Genomic DNA, 15497 nt, shown 5'->3' with positions numbered 1-15497 from the left:
CGCTTGGCTTGATTTTTTTAGGTTCGTGTGCAAAAAAAATTCCTCCTTTTTTTCGTCACCGTAAAGACTTGTAAATGAAAATTACTTTCATAAATCAAGGTTAATTACTGTAGAACCCGAAGAAAGTTAAGGAATTCCTTGAATCAATGAACCCTAATAAACTAAACAAACTGAACGTTTAATAGGAATATTTTAGACCTATTTTAAAGACTCAAGGAATGAAATTAGATGTAGAGCTGCCGAGGCCTCTTCCTACTACTAGCCTAGGCCATATAGCCTAGCGTAGTTATGAAATCATCCCAAGATTTTTATCTCTCTGCACCGACCAAAAAGTTAGCGACAGTGACTGTATTCTCTCCAATGCTTTGAAAAATGTTTATTTCTTTGACGAATGTGAAAAATTACAAATAAGTTCTTCTAACACAATACAAATTACAAAATAGCCTAGGCCTAGTTATTCATCGTATCAGTACAGTACTGCTGATGTGTAGTTAACGCGTAGGCAATGCCTAATGCAGCACAAATCAGCATACGCACAAAATATAAATACGCACACAGTATACTGATCATATCACTATAGCAACCGATGACTGGTACAACACAGTTGGTTATAAAAACTAAAATTAAAAGACAGGCGATTGACTTATAAAGCAATTAGTAGAGCATGCGTCGTACACTAACGGAAAATTATTATACTTAGGTTAGATTTAATGCATTCAAAAATTTCCTCCGGGGCTTGCAGGTCCTCAGGAAGTTTTTTCAAGCTCTACTAATTGCTTATTATTTGCAATCCATAAACTAACATACTGGGCTACTGTATGAATTATACAACAATGGCATATTGAACTTATAAGTAATTAATCTCCTTCCTAGAAGTGGCTTCTGGGCCTTGTTATGGGCTTACAGTATGCCTCCTCGGTTCTCTGCACTTGTTAGGAATTCAATGGAATTTAAATGAATGAGAGGGGTAAAGTAAATAAAAGACATTCAATTATCATTGATTACTTACCAATCGTTTGTTTTCCATTTCCAAAATTCTGCTCTTCTCTTCCAGTCTTTTATTAGACTGTTCAATATCTCTCATTTTTTTGCTAGTCTTCTCTGCTTGGGAACTAGATGCAAAACCAGTGGGAGAGCTAGCCATTTTCTTTTCTATGTCTGTCTTCTCATCCATAAGCTGTCGATTCCTGTCCTCTAGTCTCCGTACTGTATTACTTAAATCTGATAATCTCAATTGCAGACGTCTTTCTTTATCTGAATCTTCATTATCCGCCTAAAAAGAGTTCATCAAATGCTTATATAAACCTTCTGATGAATAAATCATCATAATTTACTTTTGTTGAAAAATGCCAACGAAAGTAAAAAAAATGCAACAATTACTGTACTTCACTGACGTAAATGTCATTCAATTGTGATTAACTACAATTAGAGCAAAGAAACATCCACTCACTACACGGCGTGTCAGTAAATATTCAACATTTGCACTTAACATAAACATTTGTTCTTATTGCAGGATGTTCGTAGTGTATAATACCAACATAGATCTTGAATTTGTTTAACATAAATTTGTTCATTCTCATAATGAATATTATGAACATTATTATACGAAACAATATTATCATTGTCACCATCATAATTAGAAGGTATAATGAGGGCCATATCCAGGATTGCAATTGGTTGGGTGGGACTAAGGTAATTAAAAGCAATATAAACGATCTTCATATTTTTTTTGTGAGGAACAGACACTTTAGAGTCAATCAAACAGTCAATTGTTGGATTTTAGGAACCATTTCAAATCATGATCATGGTCGATGGTCATTCACTTGTATTGCGCATATAACATTCAATGCAGTTTCCAGGACAACAGAAAAAGAAAAACAACACTACAAGGACAGCTCCTTCTCCTACTTACTTAACTCAAAAAAATATTCAACGAAGAAAGCTCAATTTAACTTCAAAAGTACATGTAAATCTCATTTTTGGAAACAAGTTGGGATTGAAAAGAATGTATGAAATAATGCACACTATAGAGTACTACTACTATAGGATTTTACTTTTTAATGGATAATAACAGAGGTGGATTCAAGGGAGGGCCTAGTTGGCCTACACATCTCCCCCTCCCAACATTTTTAAAAATAAAAAAATAATAGGGAAAAATTGAAAATTTCATTCAAATTTATGTCAGATTAATAGGATGCCATCATGCCATCTAGAAGTGCAAGGGACATAAAATGTTGTACATCAGCCAAAACAATGGCAGGGCTGTGGTAGTCTGGACCCCCCAAAATTCCCTCTCTGGGCCACCTCTTATTTCCACCGTTTAATGTTGGTAATTATTAATATTAGCACACAGTTGTTAAAAACAGTTGAAAGTGAAAAGGAATGAGTCCATAAATACAGTACTCGGGGGTTTGAATTTCCTCAAAATGCTCCATCAGCAAATAGTTGCTGTAGGTTATGGCTTTACTACAGTAATTTATTCTTCTTCTACAGCAACAAACTTCATAAATTGTTTTAAGAATAGGCCTACTCTATGCGAGTTTATACCCATTGCTAGGCCTGGGTCAGGTATTAACTCGACAGCAATAAGCCTGCCGAGTCTGGGATTTACAACAGCAGTGGAAGACCCTTTCTACTGTACAGCAATTGCTGTCGGTGCTGTGGTGAAATTTGAACCCTGAGTACCTGTCTTTATTTTATGAACTTTTCATCAGTCCCTCCCAAACATGCAGCTGTTAAGAGTGTTATGTTTAAGCTACATTCTTTCAATATATAATCACTATAGAAAAAAATGTTAAATGCCAATCATCAATTGTAAGAGAATTGCATGAATACAACATCTCTATACTGTATAATAGCTTGTATTTCTTTTCAAGTGTAGCTGGGGGAAAATAAAGTTTTTGTGTCAATATACAGTGAATAGAGAAAAAGTGAGAGTTACATCAAAACTGCTGGGGCATATCTTACATCTCCGTCTTGGGATATTACTGATTGTAGTGTAACCTCTATAGGCAAAGGCCAATTCAATCCAATTTACTATACCTGTAGTTGGAAAACAATCCAACTTCTATTGGCAGGGCTAACTATGTACAGTAACATAAAGTAAACTAGAAATTGCAAATTGCAAGTGAAGTGCTGCGAAGTACAACTGCTTTTCCAGGGGTGGGTTTTCTAGGGGTGAGTTGACTGCCAAAAAGTGTTGCCAAAGTGCGAGCCAGCGTGTTATTTGATCACAAGTGCAAGAAATCACAAGTGTGAGCCAGCGACCCATGACGTCACGATAATAGATACGAGACGTTAATGAGTTGTGCGAGGTATCGGCTGAGATTTGTAGAGTACAATTCAAAAAACAACTATAGGTCTAATAATGAATTATTGTGATGTTAAATAGACAATGTTAGCTATCAAGGAGCGACGTTGCTTTTCATTGGGACCTTCGACCTAGGCCTATACCATCCTAGCTAGTCTAGGCCTAGAGTAGGATTTTTTATTTGGTGAGATGATTTAGTATGGGGAGTTTTCAAGGCGGCGAATTTTCTAGGGGCGAGTTTGTAGAGGCGAGTTGACTGCCAACGCACCACACAACGTAAGCATGATCGAATTCGAGTCAACTCGGCACCAAATCAACATGGCCACAGTTTCGCGACCCCCTAGTATAATACATTTTAAGTTATTGTTTTAAAATGTAATAATTAGCACGTTGACATAAATAAGTTTAACTGGGTTCGTAAATACTATAGGCCTCAAAATACTGAATAGTAATACTAAGCGTCTCGAGCTGACGTGGAAACATAGTAAAAACGAGCGTTGGTACCGTGTATGCCAGTCTACAACAAGCGTCGCCTAAATGTAATAATTAGCACGCTGAAATAGGCTAGTAAATAAGTTTAACTGGGTTCGTAAATAATATTGGCCTCAAAATATTGTGGCTGAGACATGGGCCGATTAAACGTAGAAATAGGAAACCCAGAAATATAGTAAAAACGCTGAATAGTAATACTCGAGTGTCACGCGACATGCGTGTAGGTTAGTCTACAAACGTCGGCTAAAGTAATTGATTTTACCCGGCAGAACGAAAGAAGGAAACTCTGCTTTTCAGTCGTCTTAGGCCCTTGTTTTTTGACAAACAATGACCTTTCACAAGTCAAATTGCTGTCAAGAATATGAATTGGCTGCTTCGCAGCAATTAGGGCTCTTAAGTGATGTGTAGTAGTAAAATGGTGATTATAATGATTAATGAAAATAATGATAAAATTGAATACGGAGATTAAATAATATCTGAATATCTCTGAACATAATTTGTAAAATAAAAAAAATTTGTTCAGACAATCAACGATAAATCAATGATCTTGATATCTATTTGAAATTAAGGAAATAAAAAAAAAATCATCATTTTTAAATATACCTTAAAATAAAAAAAATAAAAAAAAAACAAGACATAAAAACCCAAGCCACAATTACATCACAATTAGGCCAAATATAATTAATTGCTGATTTTTAATCCTGGCCTCATCAAATTTTGAAGCCTCATGAACAAAATTTACTATCTGCTTTAAAAAAAAAAAAAAAAAATTACAATGAAAAATAAAAATAATGATCTAAGGATCCTTATCTAAAAAATATTTACCAGTCTTTTTATATAGGATAGTATAGTCATACCCTCAACGAAAAATAATTTCAAATCCCAGACATGAAACTGACAATTATTTAATTTGTTCTTGATACTTACTAAATTTCCTAGATCCAGACTGTAACTTTTTTTCATTGCACTGAGGGCTCTTGGTGATCTCTTCTCCCACGATTCAGCCATCTTGGTCAGATTGAGCAAGTTTCCCAGGGAGTCCTTCTCCAGCAGAAGACGCTGAGAATAGCTTGATTGATGACCTAACTCCTTTTCCAGGTCACCTATCACTCGGTCTTTTGATTTTAACTCTTCAATCTTAAAATGAATAAAATATATCAGATTTTAACGATATAATTTATTGCAAGTAAATCCTGTATGACGATTATGAGAATAAATCGGCAACGCTAAGGTGGAATTACATACTGGATTCTAATTTAATGCTTACATGATGTTTGGAACAGATCCCAATGCAGTAGAGAATACATTACAAGAATAGCTCATGAACTTGCAACCTGAAACCACATTCATTAAAGCAAACTTCTTCCTCGAGAACTTATAATTTAAAAAAAAAATATCATTACCATAATCTACTGTAATCTGCATACAGTATTCCAGAGATAATGCCACCTCCCTGCCCCCAGTTGGAGTGTCAAGGGGAAAATTTCCCACGATAATGTTCTTCCCCCCAGTTTTCCCCCCAATCATATCATCGCTTTGCCTTTGGTACACTTATCACAATCAATACCAGCAATGCTTTAATTTTCCCTTATTTCTTATCTTAATTAGATACTGCAAGGGCACGCTTTTTGTAAGTCTTCATGATGCCACTTGTAAACTTGCATTCTATCTAGAGCCAGGTGACAATTGCAGCGTGTAGGCCCTACTTCTCCTCCCCCTCCTAAAATTTTGCCTTCCCCTTACTTGCCTCCCCCCTACAGACCCCCACCCACAGATTTCAGATGCTGGCACCTTCACTGCCTGCCCCTCCACCAAACATGACCAAATTTTACATTAACTTGCCTTACACTGCAGTACCGGGGTCTGGTATTTAAGAATGCTAAGTGGCTAGCGTAAAAGATTTTGTTTAGGTTGTTTTTTAAGAGGCCCTGCAGAAAGCACTTTTCCACATTCATGAGGTCTGTGAATGATGTTTAATTTCTTCAAATTTCAAGTGTTTTTTGTGTTAACATAAAAAACAAATGATGATGATAATGGTTACATTGGCAATAACACAGATTGGATAATAGGGCCTTAATGTGAAAGAACTGAGTCTATGGCTGTGCCAAATGAGTGGACATGTCTCCCTTAAATCATTTTGTAAATTATTTGGTAAAACGTAAGCCAGTAATAGAGGCTATTACGAAGTATGTTTGACTTAAGAACGTTACTTTGAACTTCTAATAGTACGGATTAATTTTGTAAGGTGGGGGGGGGGGGGAGGGCACCTAGCTACCCTATGTACACCTGGATCCATCCATGACTACAGTAAAACTAGTCACCCTGTTGAGAATACTGTGACTATCTATACTGTAAAAATCCTCAACTCCACTGGAAAGTGCTTCACCATCACTGCCTCATTTAATTTATTCACCTGAAAGGGTTTAAAGTCAAGAAAACACTGTTTTACTAAAGTACACACTCAAACCTGGCTGAGTAGAAGGTGATGCTATTAAGCCGTGCATGGACAAAGAGGTATTATACAGTTGAAGTATACTCGGCTATCACTGTCAGCTTTACTGTAGACGTACTTGGGGTGAACCAATTGTTGACAAAAATTGATGGCAAATAAAGATAAGAACATTAGATACAAAGACTTGCAATATAGTCGGCCTACAAGAATGACCACTTAATCAATACCTATTGTACTACTGTATGTTTCCTACATAGGCATGAATCAGCGATTCTGTCAAAGGGTATTTCTCATCCTGATCTAAACCCTGTCATAGCAAAGGCCCTTTGGGCTTTAATAAATTCATGACCCTTTTATGACTGTCATTAAAACTGTTAAATGAATTCACAATTTTAATTTAAAAAAAATTTTATTTAAATTCTCAAAATCAACAGAATTGTTACTAAATTAAAGTCAGCGGCAAATTCAGAAATTCAAAATAGAGGGCGCCCAGGGAAGGACATTCACAGATGGAGGGACTAGACAACCTTAGCCGTACCATAGTAGAGGCAGAGGTAATAGCAATCTCAGACTTAAATTTGAATATAACTTTCATTTTATATCAATTTTTTATAATAAAATAATTGAATCGGCTACTAATGTATAGGACTGACAAAATAATAACTAAAAACTCTCAACATAATATAGTATGTAACAAAATAGTTCCAAATAAAAAAGAAATATTTTGATTTTAAAATGCTTTTGGCTTTATATTAACAAACCCAGAAAATTATTAATATGTTACAGAGAAAAACATCTTTTACCATACCAACTTGTTTGTGTAAACACTGTAAGGGAATAGGCCTACAGTATATAACTGAATATTAAATAAATTTCAATGTGGAAGCACTGAGTAAATAAAGGAAGTTGCATAGAAAGAGGAGAAAAATTCTACTAAGTACTATTATTAGACAAAAATGGAAGATATTAAAATGACACAACCATGATATACGCAGCTGCATTAAAGCCTGCAATAATAGACAGCCATTTCTAAAGATGATCACATTGCCTTACAGAGGCTACAGTACCTGAAACATTAATCTAAATATAGCGCATATAGTTCTAACCCTTGAGGTAAAATATGATATATCAATTTGATGCCTTCAGTACGTGTGAATATAACGTTCATGAAACATCAATAATGATTTTCCTGTGATGATGCAGATGGTTAGCAAAGTGATGATCTCTGAATTTTATACAGAATCATTCCACATGAAAAGAGTACTTGGACAATAGTATGCTTATATCGAACTGCTACAGCCCAACCATTCAAAAGAGAAAAAATATATACTGTATTCTACCATAAAAAGAAAGAGCACTCTTCAATAACCAAAACAAGATTTCCTTCAAAGTATATCTACAGGATTGGATGAGATGAAGATACAATACAAAATATATATACGACACAGCTAGGTCTAAAATGAGGCCTAAGTTATCATAATCTACAGTAGACTGGAGTATGTACACAGTACTGTAGAACCCTTCTTTGGGACACCCTGAAGGGGACACTTTTTTCAGCCACAAAAAGAGAAAAAGCATGATCTTCTTCTAACATTACGGCCAACCCCAATTAGGGAGCCCCCAATTAAGGGGAAACTTTTTTTGGTCCCAAAAAGTGATCCCTTAATTGGTGGCTCTACCCTATTTGTTACTACTACTACTCTGATGATAAAACTGAAGGTTTTTCCAAGGTTCAAGTTCAACTGTACACTGTACTGTAGGCCTAGGCAATGTATATACTGTACTAACCTTAACGATTACTGCTGATAGGCAATTGAACAAACTAATCTCATCTCTTCAACCAAGTACAGTACAATGAACTATGACAACAGGCCTAGGGTCTCCACTGGGTTTTAAGTTAATCCATCATAATCCATTGGCGCTCCAACAAAACAAAATCAATGCAACTCATCTAGCTCTCATTCTTCCAAAGGTGTTCAAAATTGAGCTGAATAACAGTCTGAACAAAAGAACCTTTAACATAAACCTGGCACCACTTTGTGTAAACCATACAAACATTTTTGTAATTTTATCTTAATAGTTAATTGCAATTAATTAAAAAAGAAACTGGTCATGTGATCTTAACCATGTGATTGTTATTTTTAATGTTTGGTCATTTACCATAATTAAATTATCGTGTATGTTTGATGTTTTTCTTGCTTAATATTTTTGTATTGACTTGGTAGTATTAAATAATGTGTTTGTATGTAAATTTTAATCTGTAAATTAAATCCTCAATTCAGATTTTTGCTGATTTGGATTTTTTATTCTGTAAATTATGTTTATGTTCATATATATTGAATGAAGATACAGAGATATTTCTCCTGTTTCTTTCAAAGATTACATGAAACAGTTCCATAATTCACTGTGACAGTCTAATGAATATTTGTTATAACCATAATTACACACTGTAATACAAAAGTGCCTATCCAGTGGTACAGGCTGGTCAATAACAATAATAAAAGTATTAAAATGTATCGTAATGCATTCTGCCATTTATGTTTCCAAAGCTTTGATAACAATCTTTCAGATTGTCCTTATTTTTGTTTTTAATGGAAAAATGATAGTTTTTTTTTTTAAACAGCAAACAATAAACTTTTCATGAGGTTCTAAAACTTGATGAGTACAGGTGCATTAAACTAGCAATTAATATTATTTGGCCTAAACAACTACCGTATACAGAAGATACTATACATCAGCAATGGGAACATTTAATCATTTACCTTTTAAGTCTAGTGTAGTTACAAACCATGCAATGTGGTGAAAACATTCTGTTTTTTTAATTCTTAAAAATATTAAACCATGCTGACAGGCATCCATCTGTGTTGCTTGACTAGTCACATATTATGATAATCCTTGGCATTGCCTTTTGACTCCCAGTGCTGGAAAACCTGACACAGTTTTTAACCTGTTTACATGTTACCATGCCAACAATATACTGGGATTCCAAAGGGAGGCCACTTGCATGGTGATTCAGAAGGGAATTAAGCTACAATGCAAACAAACTAAGGGGTGGCTGAGAGGTCATCTTTTACACGCATATCTTCCAACAGTCAATAGAAAGCGGATGCATATTTTAATTTTATGATGATAACACTTGAGAATAAATCAATGGTCCATGTAATGATTGAGCTAGTATTTACACCAGGCATGATTCTTGATTGTGCCAACTGAACAATGGATCATACATAAAACCTTTATAATTTAATTCAGTGACAAACCCAAGGGTTTGAAATAGAGGGGGCACAGGGAGAGACATCTGACAGATGGTGGGTCCAGACAATACCAAGGCTGGGGCTGAGCTAAGAAATTTTATGGCTATGCCACCTTAAAAAGGCACTACTGTAATAGACATGATTTAAATACACAGTAATTTTCTTTTTCCCCCCATAATTAAAAAAATATTTTTTGTTTACAAATTCGTGGGGAGGGGAGCGGGCTGGTTGCTCCACCCCTGAATCCACCCTTTGATTCTTTAATTATGAAACATTCAACAAAAAAACCTTCAACTGAATCAAAACTTAATTATAGAACTCCATACCTTTCGGCATTTTCGATTGGTGTAAGGGGTCGTTCACAATCAACATTTTTGCAAATGAAAACTCTACTCTTTTTCGGTAACCCCTCCCTCCCCTCTGAAAGTTTACATAAAAAATGTTGATTTTCCAAAACCATTCTCCATTTTTTTGTGAAGTCAACTGAAGTACACTTTGTTTTTTTTTCATAAGAACCAGTAAAATTTTGCCCAGGCTCAGTGTTCTTATTTTTTGGCCGATTTCAGGCTCAAAATGTTCTTAATTTGTTCTTATTTTACACACTTTTCAAACATAGAAAATTATTATTGTAAAGCAAAAATGGGCCCTGAAAAAATTCCCTGGAAAAATTGCCATAGAAAAAAGGCCTGGTAAAAATTTCAGGCTCAAAATGTTCTTAATTTGTTCTTATTTTACACACTTTTCAAACATAGAAAATTATTATTGTACAGCAAAAATGGACCCTGAAAAATTGCCTTGGAAAAATTGCCCTAGAAAAAAGGCCTGGGAAAAATGGCCCCAAATGACAGCAGGGACCTACACCTGATTATAGGGGGTATTACATAGTCACACCTACATTACTGCACATAAGGTACAGATATAATATTTTTGGTTTTTCAAAAACCTCATTTGACATTTTCCCTCAGCCTCAATTTGTTCTTATTTTGTTCTTATTTTTAAAGCAATTTCAGCCTCAGTGTTCTTATAAAGTGTGTAAATTATTTTGTTGCATAACAATCTCTACTACTGTATATCTACAGTTGCATTATAATTGGTCACAAAAATCTATTTAAATATTGCATCAACTTTTTAAAGCACATATATAAGTGTACAAAGTACCCCCTCTCCCTAGTGTACCCCCTAACACACTGGTTTGTACACTTGTGAAAATGTTGATAATTGTGAATGACCCCTAAGTTGTAAATTGAATCAACTGCTACAGTAGTACCATAATCTAGGTCTGTGTGTATTGTACATTGTACTGTACAGTAAATTAGCAAAAAAATCAAATAAAAATTAAATACATACATTTGGTGTAATTATGCATCAAAAGTCTATTTTAAAAAATAATGTAAAGTACAGAGCAAAGAATTAAAAAATGACAGAATAATATTGGTTCCCTCCAAATTACAGAATGTGACAAAGCCACATTGGAAATTCAGCAGCAACTTTTTTTTAAGGACCAATAATTTTTTTTTTATTAATTTATCACCCTCATGCGCATGCCTTCTATACTGTACTGAAGAAAATATTTCTTTTTTTAATTATTTTTTTCATTTTTTTTTAACTAGTTAGAAGATACAGTATGGTTTGCATTATCTCAATCGTCTTTTACTTTGAATACTGTAGTATTGCACCAGCAAACAACCCAAGGGTGATATTTGGCTTTAGCAAAATAAAAAATAAAAAAAGCCTCCCTCTGTCATTTTTTTTTAGCCTAGATAGGGTGATAAACTAATAATATGTTTTATAGGACCTACAGTAATAGTAGAAGGACAAAACCAAACAGGATTGATTATTGAAATTTCTAGGTGATTGGTGACAACACAGTTTGTTCTCGACAGAAAAAACCCCTCCAGACCCCTAATGCTTTGGGTTTTATAGGCAAGGTCAATACCTCAATTGTTATGAAAAAAATTCAATCAATGTTACACAATTTGTGTAAATCATTACAGTGACAATTGGGAGATAATCAATGAAAGCTATCAGTATGCAAACATGCCATCACAGATATTAGGCCTATACAGTAGTTAGACTGAATCAAAATCATGTCAGTTTGGCCACAAATTTATAGGCCTACTTAGGCCACTATCAGACAGCGCTACAGTACGTTACCGCAATATTCCGGGATTATTCCCATCAATGCTTTCTGTATGAAGTGGTCAGACCTAAACACAGCCACATTATTGGGGTTTACGCACAGTTCCATCCCAGACCTACTTAATATTACCGCGATTCCTGTTATCGTGCATTCTGGAGTGTGTCTGTATGAAGCTAATTAGTCACATTCCCACGATATTACACCTACTGTATATTTCTAGAAACAATACACAATAAAGCACTCCCAGTCTATGATGACTAAAAAGAATAACCATGGCTCTCTCAGCATGCGTGATTCATCATACAAAAAGGCATTATATAACTGCAATTTTACCGCAATATTGGTTGGTACGAATGGTCTATGTCGGAATTATTATTACTGCAAAATTGCCAGTACCTCGGTCTGAAAATGGCTACAGTACAGTATCATGTGTACAACTTACAAGTTAAAAAAAACAACAATGGTACGCCTACAGATTATAATAGTGGGCCCAGCCAGCCCACACCCTCACTCACCCCATCCCATAAATGTTTCAACATTACTACCAAAATTGAAGAAAAAAAATTACTTCAAACTGAAGTCTGAGACTGAGAGTGCTACTGTAAATCAACTGGGTGAGCTGGATGGAAACACTAAAGCGAACTTAATCACTGTGACTAATGTCAGTGTTTCCCACTCACCCAGTTTCACATAAAATAAATACTATATACAAGATAAACATATAAAATATTTAAAAATATATCAAAATCTATAACATAGAAAACTTTATCTAAAAAAAGGGGGGGGGGGATGACTATAAACCATAGGTTTAGTGTACAATTTGGCTCATGCACTTTAAAGAAACCAAGGTACTGTACATCTTTCGAGATGAGTAGGGAGTTACCCCAGTGTACTGGCCCATACAGCTCCTGTTGTACATCCCCCGTTGTGGACAGATGGAAGTAGCTGGTACCGGTCTACCAGGTAGCTCAGAAAGGAAGTAAAAGTTACTGTATACAAGCTAGTCCACACCTCAAGTCTTTGGTATAAATAGTGATAATTCCAACTAAATTAGAAATGGTTGTCTCTATTTACAATATCCCTTCCAATAGGAATGCTACCCTTGCAATAATTATCCCTCAATAGCAAATGTTCCCCAGCTTCTGAATCTGTTAATCCTTCAATAGAAACTGTTCTTAATTTGTACAATTTCCATAGAATACTGTAAGTAAGTGCCACTGACACAACAATCCCTTCCACAGATATCATTCTCCGAGTAATTTTATATCCCTTCCTTATTATATACTGTAGCATAATACCCTTGTCATATGTGGTCCCAAAGTCCATTACAGTCGCTTTTAAATAATAAGAAAAATTTTACTTACCAGTCTGCGAATATCTGTCTTGGCTTCCTTTCTAATCTGTTCCAGTACTCTTAAATGCTCTTCATGTGATCGCCTCAAATCCATTGCTTTCTGTTTATCTGCATTCACAGTCACACTTAACTCTTCCTCTAACTGCTTCTTGCTCCTCTTCAATTCGTCAACTTCTTGGAGAAGCTTCGTTTTTTCTCCTTCAAATACCCTAGTGGCACCTTCCTTCGCTTCTACTAACAATTCATGTTTCTTCCTTAAAAAGAAATCCTCTTTTTCTTTTTGGGCTGCAATTTTGAATCTCTTTAACGCTTCATCTTTAGTATGAGAAATCCTGTTAATTTCTGTGTTGTGCAGTTTTGTAAGCTGTTCCTTTAAGTTGAATAACTCCCTTTTCTTTTCGCTGAGAAGTTTAGACTTCAAATCACTAATGAGAGTATTGCAGTGTTTTTCATTTTCCTGTTGCAATTGTTTAATTTCTAAAACTTTCTCTCGTCTTAACTGCTTCACAGTGCTCTGTTTTTGATCAAGTTCTTGTTTTAATTGTCCAACATGTGCTCGCATTTCTTCTAAATTTGTCTTCAAGGTATGATTATGGGCCTCCAGAGATGACACCCTATCAGGACTTTTGGTAGCCATTGGTAATAAACTTTATAAAAACTCTTTCATAAAAAAATATATTTAAGACATTAAAATTTACAATCTTGATTGATAATATTAGAAAAAAGAATGTCTGTTCATCTTGAATCCACTATACTGCATCTGAAATAGAAGATTAAAAAATCACATAAAAATACGACTTTCTTTATAATAGTTTGGTGCAGTAGGAATGCTTCGGTTTTCCGACGAGTCGGGGATTCAATACCTCACTGTGCATTTTATAAATAGCAATTTATTGTTATTAAAATTTCGCTTGTGTCCTTAAGCAAGGTGATTGATCTACATTGCTTCAGTTTACCTAGCTGTATCAATGGGTCATAGGAAATTGCTAGTGAGTAACATGTGATGGACTAGCTCCCTTACAGGGTGAGTATCACGCTCCCATCTGCTTCATGCTACAAAAAACAGGAGATAAGTAGTCTATTGCTATGTTCTCACACGGCAGCTAACGGTTAGCAGGATCCGGATCCTGCTAACCTTTAGCTGCCATGCGTCCATAAGTGAAAATCCCGATCCGGATACCAAAAATATGATGATTGAATCACTGGCCATTAAGAAACTAGAAATTGTAAACATGTACGTGTTATTGGTTGATGATAGAAACGCGCTCAACTTGCTAACCAATAGCACTTGTATCCAGATACCGCTAACGGTTAGCTTCCGATCCGGATACTAGGGCTCTCGTGAGAACCAGGCCTTACAGATACCCATAAGAAAAAGGCAAGTCCTGTTAAGCGTGTGTAATTATTGACTCAACTGACAAACTACTGTAGGCCTACATTTACTGACTTTAAATATCAATTCAAAATTGAAATATTGTATCAATACACCATGCCGGACATCACACTTATACAATTTTTGGAGGCTTCAATGTGGTGCTTATGCACTTGTCAATTGTAGGCGGGTCTACAATTGACAAATGTGCATTAATCGAGAGCAGCGCTTATTCGAGGGCAGCGCTTATAAACAAATATTGGCGTGGCACTTGTTACCTATCTCACGCATTCCAGTAGATCATTCATAAATGTCATCGTAAATTAACGTTTTATAAAGAAATGCTTGTGTCATTCATTGTCTTCATATAACTAACACTGCATAGGCCTACATTGTATTTCAAACCCTGTTTCTCAAAGTGTTTCATTACACACAGGGTAATTATAACTCTTGATTAAGCGCCATGACGCTTATTCGAGGGCGGGGCTTAGGTTTGGTGCGGCGGTTATTCAAGAGCCAATTAATGCTTATTCGAGAGCGGCGCTAAGTTATTCAAGCATTTACGGTATCCACTGCTAGTAAGAGTGTACCTATTCTGAACCAGATCATGTCATGGTCTTGCTGCTCATTCAACAAGTCATCAAATCTAGATTTCATCATCATCAACATTCAACAAATAAACAAGACAATTAGTTGAATTGAAGAAGACCCTTGCCTGCATGCACATATTTCTCACTCACCGTAACTTACCGTACACCACTCTAATATGAGTGGTGCAAGAGGCTGGTAGGCCAGTAGCTAGTAAGTGGCCCTCTGGCAGCCCCTCCTCTTGTCTTCTCAAACTGTCTGACACTGTCTGTACTAACTTCAACCGTAATGGCAGGGAGGGAGAGCGTTCCATATATTGCCCATAATATACTTGTGATCAACAATCATTAAGTGGTTAGCAGTGGTCTAGCTTTACTTACCTTGTTACTACATATACCTTGAATTCTATAAAATGCTGTGATGAAGTTGTAAATAACTGACATCCCCCTCCTCTCTGTTTATCACCACTTGTCATTCGGAACATCGCTCAGCCCTCTGTGTCTGCTAGATCCAAAAACGAGATAGGCATTCGCGT

At 35.6% G+C, this 15497-nt stretch overlaps 2 protein-coding genes across 4 annotated transcripts in view; both read right to left on the bottom strand.

Moving 5' to 3' along the window:
• The window catches only part of LOC117111038 (golgin subfamily B member 1-like), a 66165-nt gene extending 65070 nt beyond the window's left edge, over window positions 1–1095 (bottom strand). For all 3 annotated transcript variants that reach the window (XM_033253905.1, XM_033253906.1, XM_033253907.1), the window contains exon 1: window positions 1010–1095. In XM_033253905.1, the coding sequence (XP_033109796.1) occupies window positions 1010–1084 (75 nt within the window). In that variant the 5' untranslated portion in view covers window positions 1085–1095. The remainder of the gene's footprint in view (window positions 1–1009) is intronic.
• Window positions 1088–15477, bottom strand: LOC117111002 (janus kinase and microtubule-interacting protein 2-like; the record flags this gene model as incomplete). Its single annotated transcript, XM_033253859.1, has 4 exons — window positions 15343–15477; window positions 13013–13762; window positions 4730–4939; window positions 1088–1273 (listed from the first exon to the last, which is right to left on the bottom strand). Coding segments are annotated over exons 2-4 (1023 nt in total), but the record flags the coding sequence as incomplete, so codon positions are not given.
• Between the last annotated feature and the right edge of the window lie 20 nt (window positions 15478–15497).

Source organism: Anneissia japonica, unplaced genomic scaffold, assembly GCF_011630105.1.
Source record: "Anneissia japonica isolate Jap-2015-1 unplaced genomic scaffold, ASM1163010v1 scaffold573_len2283161_cov171, whole genome shotgun sequence".
Classification (NCBI taxonomy): domain Eukaryota; kingdom Metazoa; phylum Echinodermata; class Crinoidea; order Comatulida; family Comatulidae; genus Anneissia; species Anneissia japonica.
This window is presented reverse-complemented; position numbering and strand designations above follow the sequence as displayed.